Source organism: Rana temporaria, chromosome 1 (assembly GCF_905171775.1).
Source record: "Rana temporaria chromosome 1, aRanTem1.1, whole genome shotgun sequence".
Classification (NCBI taxonomy): domain Eukaryota; kingdom Metazoa; phylum Chordata; class Amphibia; order Anura; family Ranidae; genus Rana; species Rana temporaria.
The window spans coordinates 400,340,879-400,352,922 of NC_053489.1; the positions used below are offsets into that span (position 1 = coordinate 400,340,879).

The 12,044-nt window shown below is 43.5% G+C and overlaps 1 protein-coding gene across 2 annotated transcripts in view; it reads right to left on the reverse strand.

Moving 5' to 3' along the window:
- Positions 1-931: 931 nt before the first annotated feature.
- ARRDC2 (arrestin domain containing 2) overlaps positions 932-12,044 on the reverse strand; it is a 117,674-nt gene continuing 106,561 nt past the window's right edge. For both annotated transcript variants that reach the window (XM_040323162.1, XM_040323154.1), the window contains exons 2-8: positions 11,034-11,100; positions 9,481-9,628; positions 7,808-7,910; positions 5,765-6,021; positions 5,488-5,650; positions 4,305-4,459; positions 932-1,847 (exon numbers count right to left, since the gene is read on the reverse strand). In XM_040323162.1, the coding sequence (XP_040179096.1) occupies positions 1,794-1,847; positions 4,305-4,459; positions 5,488-5,650; positions 5,765-6,021; positions 7,808-7,910; positions 9,481-9,628; positions 11,034-11,100 (947 nt within the window). In that variant the 3' untranslated portion in view covers positions 932-1,793. The remainder of the gene's footprint in view (positions 1,848-4,304; positions 4,460-5,487; positions 5,651-5,764; positions 6,022-7,807; positions 7,911-9,480; positions 9,629-11,033; positions 11,101-12,044) is intronic.

Here is a 12,044-nt window from a genome sequence, read left to right on the forward strand (position 1 = left end):
TTTTACAGGTTGAGTAGTCAGAACTATTTTGTATAAAACTGTCTCCATTGCATACTGTTTATTTTTACAAATGTGTGCATTTTGTGCACAGAATGTTTTCCAGCCAATTCTGAAAATTAAAAAGACACTATGTAGACCATAAATGTGTTTTTATTAGAAAAAAAAACTGGTCAGTACAAAAGCTTACAAAATGACATGCAATTTTGGCTCAAAAAAATAGACAGACAATGACAAACTCTGAAACAATCGATACAAATCTGTCTGCTGTGACATTTGGCAAAAACACTAGCACAGCAGGATTCTGTAACATTAAATTCAGCATCCATTCTACAAACTTCATTTTGGAATATTGGTCATTGGCATGCATTAATCATTGCAAGTTTGTGAAACAGTGAAGATCTTTTACCCATATAAGCAGTATTTCCCAAATCCATCCCTGATTACCGCCAGTGGTGTAATGTGCATACAAAATCTACACCAATGGTGGGATTCAAGGCCAAGTTTGGGAAACCCTACATAAAGGCAATACAGCAAAAGCCATAATGCAAGAGTATTTATTAAAACGGCAACATATTTCAGAAAATATATATTACTCAAAAATAGTAACATGAGGTCCTGTACGTTTTAGTTTAAAAGGCACTTTAGCACCAAGACATGAGAAATTATAGGTATATCAGTGACCCGCAATCCTGTCCCAATAATACTGCAATGTGGTCAAAATGAAGAACTACTCGTCAGGAACCTTTTTCCATGAATCTTCCGCAGTCCACAACCTGGCCCTTGAGACAACCCTGAAAAAGTGTGGTAAAGTATGGCTATTCAAACCCAATCACAATCTACATTACTTGGAAACATCTCAGCAGAGCCTTGGACGATAAACTGGAAATTTTTAAGTATGGAAAGTATGCATTTTGAATACAAAAGTGCTTCCCCCCCCTTATATTAGTAATGCAGTTTAAATTCTATTCCCTTTAAGAATTGTGTGGTTTTCATTAAGGCCACTATATAAAGCAGGTGGACAGAAGCATACTGCAGGTGTTTTGTAGAGTGTCAGGTTAGGTTATTATCCATAAACAGGAATTCGTAGAAAAACGAGAAAGCGATAGGTTTCTCAATCATACGCCTATACACTCTGATTGTGGCTTATAACTATGTTTTACACTGTATATAAAAGCCTAACAGTGCATAGAAGTCTATTATAATAACACTAAAGTTGTGTATTCATTAAAAACTACAGGATGTGTTAATATGTAGCAATGCTATGCAGGAATACTTTGGCAAAATAAGATCAAAAGTCACTTGGGTCATGAACCAAGCAAGACGGTAAGCACATCCAACTAGTACCCTTCACAATAGTTGTTGTGCATTAAGCTGTATACATCTATAAAGTGTAAGAAACAATATGCCTCTGTACAGTAATATTCACATTTTAGTATATCATATGTAGCCCTCTTTTAGATACAATTTCTTTTCAAACATAACTGTGCAGGGAACTTCCTGATATGCGCAATATCAACACAATGAAAAGACACTTCTTGTGTTCAGAAACAGTCCGAGACATTTGCCATGGCCTCAATAATGGTTCCTCTAATCTCCTTTTTCCACATAAATGTCTCCGCAAGAGGACCTACCCCATCCCTCTCTGTAGAGATGGTCTCCAGCCCCACCAATCCCCATCGCTGGTACAGCGCAAACTGTTCCAGTTTACTAAAGGTAAGGGACACATTCAGTCTTTAGCAAGAATTATCTGCTTTCAGTGAAATGTAGATAAAATTCAGATTCTTGATAGTCCTTCAACAAGTCATGCAACGTGGACGGATTTCTGCTTCAGGTGGGTTAGGATCAACCTGAAAAGACAGTTAGAATAGCCATGAGAACTAGCCTTTGGGAAGAAACCTACTGTACATTTAAATAAAGTAAAAATATTAAAGTCTAGTGTGCTGCTTTAAACGGGTATGGAGGCAGTGTAATAAAAAACGTAAACTGAATTCCAAACAATAGGCTAAATGCACCACTGAAATATATAGGCCCCCCTCTCAATACTCACCTAAGCCCCCTCGCGATACAGAGATGTCGTTCTTGGCTGTTCCTAGACTCTGAAACAGCAGAGGGAGTCAATGGCCCCCACTGCTTTCATTCACAGCCAGTGAGAAAGCGGTGGCAGACCTAGACACAGCTGTGTGTGTCTTATGAACGCATAAAGCAGGGCTTGGAAGAAAGTGGCTTGCTATTGGTGGCACTGGTCATGGGGGAAAGAGCCAAGGAGCCAGGAGTGCTGGCAGCAGACCTGAGAAGAGGATCGTAGCTGGTCTGTGCAAAACCATTTTGTTTAATTTGACCTAGTGATCCTGATAGTTAACTTCCTTTCCTAGGGGGACACTAATTGACCAAATTATAGCAATAGAAAAGCAGCACTGTGACTATATTAACACCCTCCTCTAGGGTTGTCCCGATACCACTTTTTTAGGACCGAGTACAAGTACCGATACTTTTTTTCAAGTACTCGCCGATACCGAATACCGATACTTTTTTATAAATGTGTCCCCAAATGCAGCCATGTCCCCCCACAAATGCAGCCATGTCCCCCCACATATGCAGTCATGTCCCCCCACATATGCAGCCATGTCCCCCCATACCTAGATGCCACCGCCGCCGCATGGGTTAAACAGCATGCGGGGAACATCACAGCTTTCATTTGAACAGCTGTATTATTCCCCGCTGCGCCGCGTATAGACACTCCCCCTTGCTCGGGATTGGACAGATCCCGAGCAAGGGGGAGTGTCTATACGCGGCGGGAAATACTACAGCTATTCAAATGAAAGCTGTGATATTCCCCGCACACTGTTTAACCCATGCGGCGGCGTTGCGGTATGCGACAGGGTCGGCGGCGGCATTCGTTGCGGCGGGGGGGGGGGGGTGGTTGGGTGATTTGACACAAGTATTCTTTTTAGGTATCTGGGATATTTGCGGGAGTACAAGTACTCCCGCAAATACTCGGTATCGGTCCCGATACTGGTATCGGTATCGGGACAACCCTACCCTCCTCCCTATACCATAGGGGGGAAGTGATCTTCAGTCCTAACACACTAGAGATGAAACATGTTTGAAAGGACACTGTAGAGAACACAGGACTGCACTGCATTTCTGCAAGGTTCAAAAAGGTCCCCCATGTCATCCTGTGAGACTTCAGGGGAGAAGGAGCATCGACAACGGATGGGCCATTAAAGGATCTGGGCAAGTTACCACTCCAGGCATTACTAGCCATTGTCAGAGCACTCATCTCCCCTGCTGCCATCGTTGGCTGACACAGGGGAGATGACAGGACAAGAGCAAGCTGAAAACTGGCAAGTATACTGAATACATCTTTCTTACACAGGTTACTTGGCATAGGTGTTAGGTGGGACGAGACAGTTGTAAGATTAGCAAGTTTAAGCTCCCCCTTTTTATTGGTTGAACTGGATGGACTTGTGTCTTTTTTCAAACTGACCAACTATGCAAGCTGGAATTCCACTTTAAGGCTTAAATAGGATGAAATATTTACCTCCATGGTCATTAAGCTGCAGAAATACTGCATTCAGCCTTCAAAAAATCCACTCACCTGCTCGCATTTTGCGAGTGGATTTTGAGGGCTGGCAAGTGTGGGCTGCCTGGGGGCAGGCAAGCACCGCCAGCAGCCTGGGTTTGTCTGAGCGATTGCATGGGAAGAGAGGAGAGAGAGGAGAGTCGCCGCCTGATCAGAGCACGGGGAACACAACCACTTTCATTTCAATAGCCGTGTTCCCCTCCGGGTGCCGTCATACAGCCCCTCCCCCTTGGTCGGGCACTGACAGATCACCCGTCCCAGGATTTGACGGGTGATCTGTCTATCAAAGTGCCCAGACAAGGGGGAGGGGCTGTATATGAAGGCGCGCAGCGAGGAACACAGCTATTGAAATGAAAGACGTTATGTTCCCCACGCTCTGATCAACCAGGCGGCAGCAGTTCTCCTCTCTTCCCATACACAGGTACGCTGCATTGGGGACACAGAGCAGCACTGGCAGACACATGGCTGCATTGGTGGACACGAATAAAATTAATATTTATAACTTAATTCTGCATGAAACATTTAAATGTATGTCATGAGATAATTTATGAGGGTGTGTTTAGGTGTGTGATTAGGGGTGGGGCATGGTAGAGGTTGGGCGGGGCAACTGGTGGCAAGTCACCCTTGAGGCCTGGCTAGTAGCTCAGGACTTGAAAATTTTGAGCCCTGCTGTATATGATCTACAAGTTAAAAAGGTCTAGAAATGCTCTGCAATGCTTACCTCTGTATACAGTGGAGGGGGTCGGTTTCTGAACTCCTGAATGTAGGCATAAAATGGCCCTTCTAGGATACAGCCCATACTGGCATGACGTGGAGGAGAAAGATTGTTGTTTCGGATCTCTTCTTCAGAAACGATTGAGGAGTATTCTGGAGGAGCTAAATAAGGTAAAAAAAAAGAGCCCCAATATTAGAATACTTCTACAATAGCTTGTCTTAACACGACAAAAAAAAAAAAAAAAATACATGCCTCCACATAAGCATTTCAAATGGTTTTACAATTAACCAACCTACTATATAAAAAAAAAAAAATGGTGGTTTAAAAAAAAAAAAAAAACTAAAAAAAAAAACTCTGCAGCCCATTCATAGAAGCTTGAAAATATAATTAGTAGCTATAGGAAGCAAAAATTGTATCTAAGGCAATGATAGCTGAAAGCTGACTGGATGCTATAGACAAAACTTCTTAAAACAATGGTTAAAACGTAGTTTTATTTTAGTTAAAATTAACAAATGTTAATACTTGCCTGCTCTGTGCAGTGGTTTTGCACAGAGCAACCCAGATCCTTCTCTCGGGTCCTTCTTTAATGCTCCTGGCCCCTCCCTTCTGTTTAGTGCCCCCATAGCAAGCAACTTGCTGTGGGGGGTATCTGTCCCGAGTCACAGCGCCGTGCGTCTATTCAGACGTGGAGTCGTGCTCCCACACCCCCTTTCTCTTTTCATTGGCTGACTGATTTTGATTGACATCAGCGGAAGCCAATGGTGCCGCGCTGCTGTACAAGTCGAAGGAGGAGAGTCCCGGGCAGCCGAGACACTTCTGCAACATCGCTGGATCCAAATGGTGCTCAGGTAAGTATTTGTGAAGGGGGGGGGGGCCTGAGGGGATAGAGATACACACATACATACTTTTTTTTTTCCTGCCTTTACAACCACTTTATGGATCAGTCTCAACAGGCTTTGGGTTTGGACTGAGGGCATTCGTTTGAAACATTTCTGACTTTCATAATTTATTAAGGGGTGCATTTAATCTGCAGTTGACATCCTTCTGATCTTATCTGAACTGCTTCAAATGGGTTTTGCATACCATGGACTTCAAAACCCATTAGAAGGGACCAAAACGCTTTCACGCATGCTCCCAATTAGATTTTAGAAGATGCCTGAAAAGGGAACAAGATTTCTCAGATACTTACGCTCAGGATTTTCTGGAACAGTTGCATGTAGCCAGTCAAGACAGACGCTGTACTGACTGCCCACACTGGATGTTCTGCTTCCAAATGGATGAAGTGGAATGGTACCAATCACCAGAGGGAGCTCCAAGAGTAGCTTTGAGCAACCAGGGATCTCTACACAGAGCTAAAAATGTAAGATGAGAAAAAGTTATACTTTATGCAAGCAAAAAAATAAATAAAAAATCTAGCCCATTTCCCATACCAATTCAGCAAGGTTAGGCAGTTTGAATAAAAATACCTTTAAAGCATATTCAACACGAATAATGCGACACTGTAGGATAGAAGGTCCAAGTGGAGGTATTTTTAGAGCTCGTCCATGCCAGGTCTCTCTTTTCCCTGCAGGTATAGAGTCTCCAGCCAGGGTAGCTACCACAGATTTCTTGTGTTTCAAGGTACCACGAGCAATAAAGGTCTGAGACTGGATGATGGCTGCTTTAGGCACCACATTGCGACTGGTACAATTGTCAATCTCAGCAAAGATGGGTATGACTTCACCTGTAGGTTAGAGAAGATCAGCGGTCAGTGCTATAAAAATCATATTCAATATACACCTATAATAAAACAAGACTGATGTATAGACACAGGTAAGAATGTGATATTTATCCACTTAAGCCCCGGACCAATATGCAGCCTAAAGACCCAAGGTGTTTTTACAGTTCGGGACTGCGTCGCTTTAACAGACAATTGCGCGGTCGTGCGACGTGGCTCCCAAACAAAATTGGCGTCCTTTTTTCCCCACAAATAGAGCTTTCTTTTGGTGGTATTTGATCACATCTGCGGTTTTTAGTTTTTGCGCTATAAACAAAAATAGAGCGACAATTTTGAAAAAAAAGCAATATTTTTTACTTTTTGCTGTAATAAATATCCCCCAAAAACATATATAAAAACATTTTTTTTCCTCAGTTTAGGCCGATACGTATTCTTCTACCTATTTTTAGTAAAAAAAAATCGCAATAAGCGTTTATCGATTGGTTTGCGAAAAATTTATAGTGTTTACAAAATAGGGGATAGTTTTATTGCATTTTTATTTATTTATTTTTTTTTACTACTAATGGCAGCGATCAGCAATTTTTTTCGTGACTGCGACATTATGGCGGACACTTCGGACAATTTTGACACATTTTTGGGACCATTGTAATTTTCACAGCAAAAAATGCATTTAAATTGCATTCTTTATTGTGAAAATGACAGTTGCAGTTTGGGAGTTAACCACAGGTGGCGCTGTAGGAGTTAGGGTGCACCTAGTATGTGTTTACAACTGTTTGGGGGTGTGGCTGTAGGAATGACGTCATCGATCGTGTCTTCCCTATAAAGGGAATGACGCGATCGATGCGCCGCCATAGTGAAGGACGGGGAAGCCGTGTTTACACACGGCTCTCCCCGTTCTTCAGCTCCGGGGAGCGATCGCGACGGAGCGGCTATAAACAAATAGCCGCGCCGTGGTCCCGGATCGCTCCCCGAGCGGACCCGACCTCCGCATGTAGCGGGGGGGTCCCGATCGGACCCCCCACCCGCTAATAGGCGAGGACGTACGTGTACGCCCATGTGCCTGTACGTGCCATATTGTGGACGTATATGTACATGCGGGGGTCGGGAAGTGGTTAATAAAAAAAAAAAAAATGTATCTGAAAAATATGTGGAACTCCTCCAGGGAACACTAGCTATCTGGCTGTCTTGCTGATTCTCTGATTTCAGCACTTTATGGAGTAATAGAATTGGAACAAGCTTTCGGGAAGTGAGGAAAATAAATAAAAAAAAACGAATTAGCATACATGTTCTAGGGCACTAACCAAGAGGTACTGGAGATATTCAATCAGCATGACAACCAGGTATTGGCCAACATGTTTAGAGGAAAACATTAACACTGGCCACCCTAGCATTTCTCTTAGGCCCCTTTTTACACGAGGCCGCTCCATGCATGCCATGCATGCCTATAAAGTGTCGGAGGTCAGCGGAGACATGTCCGCTGACATCCGATCCGCCAAAAGCAGATGGCGATACGTCCCCATCCATCCATGGTGGATCGGATGAGATCTGATGAAGACCGGCATGCTGTCTGTTTTCATCAGATCTCTCCATAGGAATCTGCGGTGCTGCACAACCCCCTCCCCGCTCAGTGAGCGGAGAGGGACTTGTCATCCGCTGGCTCAGCAGAGATCTGCGAAGAGATCTCCCGCTGAGCCGGTGGACTCCGCTGCAACAGAGTCCGCCTAGTGTGAAAGTTGCCTTAGGCCATGTTTCCTTTAAATGCAAATAATGGCAGGTGGATAAACCCACTTACCAGGTGTATATCCCTTTCTGTCAATCTTCGCAGTGACAGACACCTGCCCCAAGTTACAGTACCACGCATGTGCAATCTTCTCTTTGGTGCCAGCTTGGGGAGCCTAGAAAAAAAAAAGTTTTCATTAGCATTTTTATAGCTGTCTAAACTTATTCATACACAGTTCACTATTCTGTCTGCAACAGCTTTCACATTGTCCCTCACTTTCAGTCCCAGCGACTATGAGCACCACAAATAGAAAGTGAATCTCTCCTAGAAGGGACAGACTAAACCTAATTGGGCTTCTAATCCTTCCGCACTCTAAAAGCAAAATGTTCTGCCTTTAGATATACTTTTAAACAATAAGTTTACCTTTAGTAACAGGTTACACACACACAATAAGGGTGTAACCGGTTACTAAAGAGGATCTAATCTAAACCACCTTCCCATCTCAGAAACAACCAGGAAGAGTATTGCAGATTAACATTAACAGTTTTGTTCATATCAGGGTTTTCAACAGAGGCTCTTTGCAGGTTGCCTTGATTGATTTGTCCGTTTTTTGCAAAATACGCCTGGCTGAAAAATGCTCTTAAAAGAGAAGTATGGCCAAAGCTTTTCCAGCCATACTTCTCTTGTGGGTCACAGGAGCGCACATACTTTTGCTCCCTGGTCACCACTATCAGCCAACATGGCAGAGCCACTCCAGGCTCTGGAAGGGTTCCAATAATATTGTCAGGATCCACTTAGCTGCCTGACTGACAGCTGGCTCTCAGCAAGCAGCCGAGAGCTGGAACCAGATGCGACTGCCCCCTCCCCAGCCTGGTGCTCCATAAGCGTTGGAGAGGCAGAGTCTACAGCGGTGACTACAAGTCACTGCTCTCCACTCCAAGTAGACAGAACTGAGCAATCAGCAGTCATGTGATCACTCAATTCTCAGACTTGGACCCAACATGGGACAGCTGCATGATTATGCAGACGCTGCATCATAGAGGTGGAGTATGCGCTTGTTTTTTGTTAACCATAAACTTTAAAAAGTGCCTATGACCAGGATAAGTGTACAAAAGAAAATGTCAAGTTTTGCCAAGATCAAGTCTACAAATTCCCAAATCAAAGTTAATATTTAAAGCGGAGCTCCGCTGAAAAAAAAATATTAAAAACCAGCAGCTACAAATACTGCAGCTGCTAACTTTTAATATTAGGACACTTACCTGTCCTGGAGTCCAGCGCCGTTCCGCAGTAGAGGACGAGCGATCGCTCATCACTCTGCTGCCCCCCAGCCATCCTCGGTGAGGGAACCAGGAAGTGAAGCGCTCCGGCTTCACTGCCCGGTTCCCTACGGTGCATGCGCAAGTCGCACTACGCCTGCCGATTGGCTCCCGCTGTGTACTGGGAGCCGAGTGTTCCCAGAACACAACGGGGGGGGGGGGTTTGGGGGTGACGTAATGTCCGCAGTCTGCCGAGACTGTGTGGCCGGAATTACCCTGCACCCCCCTCCCCCTGAAAGGTGTCAAATGTGACACAGGAGGGGGGAGGGTTCCGATCAGCGGGAGTTCCACTTTAGGGTGGAGCTCTGCTTTAATTGATCCAATAATTTAGGTGTGTTTTAATATAGTAAAGTTCCTGGAAAGGCTGGCTATACAGGCAAAAACCATGCGCGTGTTAGCATCCAGTGCACTTTATAATGCGGGTCTTACCAGCAAATCAGGTGTGTTGATATCAATAGGTTCAAGCACAGTAAACTCTTTCTTTGCTTTTTTAACTGTGGACCATGGACGGTGCAGCTTTGCTTTGACCCAGTAGCGAACACACCCATGCTTGCCTTCAAAAGAAGTCACCAGGTTCCTGTAAGAAATGTCAGACTTAAGTTATGCTTTAGAAATTCTAGACATATCTCACTCAGGGCATCTACCCAAGTACTACACTTTCCCCAAGCAAAATGGAGCTTTTAAATTAGGACTTGCAACATTTGATATTTAGATTACATGTGTTGCTATTTGTTAACTTTAGTTGTGTGTGTTTGGACAAACAAAATAGGCTCTCATTCACTGGGATCTTCCTGTTTGTTTTACAGACAGGATAAATGTATTTATTATTTATGTGGGAAGTGGAATGAAACTTTCTACTTCCCAGACCAATTTCTCTTGCATTCATATAGTCAAATCTGCCCCTAGACAAACAGATTGACATTTTTTCAACATGCGACTAAACAAAATGCACCTGAAAGTAAATGCTGTGTGGAATTTAAAATTATTACATGCATTTTTTTCTTTAAATGCTGCAGACATGCACATGAATGTATGCTTAGGTGAATGGGGCTTTAAAATGCAACTTTAGGTTAAGAAAAAAAAAAAAAGTCCTTGCAGCTTTATTGCATATTGATCCTACCAGATCAGTTATTTTTCTATCATATATACCAGTTTTTTTATTTTGCCCAAACTTACACTTTAAAGTGGTTGCAACACCCCCCCCCCCCTCCCGACATTTGTACATATAGGTAAGCCTATAATAAGACTTGCCTAGATGCACTGAAAATATCTCCTAAACATGCGCCGTTTAAGAGATTTACCTTGTAGTGCACTGATGAGGTCATAGGCACATACGTACGTAGTAAAGAAACGTCCCTGTTTCTTCCCTAGCCTATGCCATGACTGACAGCTCCTCCGTGCATGCGCAGGAGTGACGTCACGCGGCTCCGGCCAGTCACAGAGCTGGAGTCAGCAGCTGCGGAAGGAGGGGACATCAGACATTGTGGGCTTATTTTGCCACATAATGGGCTAGCCCATTAAGCTTTCACTTTGCAGATGAATAAAGGACGCAAAACCCATCAGGGTTTACTTTAAGGCAACTAGCCACAAAGTTTGCATGTTTTTCAGTGCGAAATGGATACGTCTTTATACTCAATGGATCCTAATAGCATCAATAGTTGCACCAAAGTAGTGCAGGCAGCTTTTCAAAGCCACACCAATTTGAACGGGTGCCATTGGAAAAAAAAAAGTGATGTCTAAAGTCGCATTACAAATAGAACAAGTGTGAATGTAACCTTACCCTACACCAGAATTGGCCAATCACCCAAACGTGGAATCTAAACAGTCTATGCAAATTGCAGGCTTAGCCAGCTTTTGGCACAAACAAGCAAAGACATACTGGCACAATCTGCTGCACTCAGAGCAGAGACTAGCAAATGGTCAAAAAACAAACAAAGCCAAATGTGATTACTGTGTTGGTAAACTGACTTTTATATACTTACTCAGGCAGTTGAAAGGTGAAAGGAAACTCGTGTCTTCCTGCTGGCAGAACATTAGGCGTGCCATTGTCTGTAGGAGAAAACGAAAGAAAAAAAAACTCATGTAATTGAGCTGCAAGACAAGGATCTAGCACAAATTATGCTTTTCTCAGCTACGTTACTTAAACAGGAAGAGACATACAGAAGGTACCTTTAAATGTGTGGTTAGTCACATGTGAGACATTTAAATGGTACAGGGTAAAAGGAAAACCGCAGACTTCACAAAGAGCTGAACAGTAACATTTATTCAGCCAGAAATCAGCGCTACAGTAGATCACGCCATTTCCGAAGTTTGTTCTTACATAAAAGCAGCAGTGGGTTCACTGCACAGTGTACAACTCATGAGCCCCTTCCCCCACTAGTTTTCTGTGATCAGTGCACACAGACATTTGTATTCTGCTTCTAACATGCGTTTGTAAAGCATTTCTAAGGCTAGATTCACACTGCTCCTTGTGCGACGCCGCGCACGTAGTAACAGAGGTGAATAGGGCCAGAAAAAATGCCCCATCAAAAACAGTGCAGTTGCAAAGCACCTTAAACTTGTGTTGTAATAATTTCATTGCCGCAAATGGGCTGCGACTTGTCATGCAACTTTGAACTGTCAAATCGCACTGATGTGAGTGAACCGGGGCCAAGTCCCCCCTTTCCCCAGGCAACCGCCTATTCTGTCTTTTAGTCCTCATTCACACTTGAGTGTATTGTGTGTTCATCGACGGAGTTTCGCTTTGTGTGTTTTATTGCATGTTTTCAGGAGTGGAGTGCTGCACAGAAACTTCTTTGGTGAAGGAGTGCGCATTTTTGGCCTCAGACTTTTGATGGGAGCTTTCGAAAAATGTACACGTGTTCTTGTGCATTTTTTAATGCTCTATTTAAAGCGGTGGTTCACCCTCAGTAACAACATTGTAGGATTAAATTAAGCATAGTAGCGTGAGCTACAGTATGCCTTTTTTTTTTTGCCCCGTACTCACTGTGTAA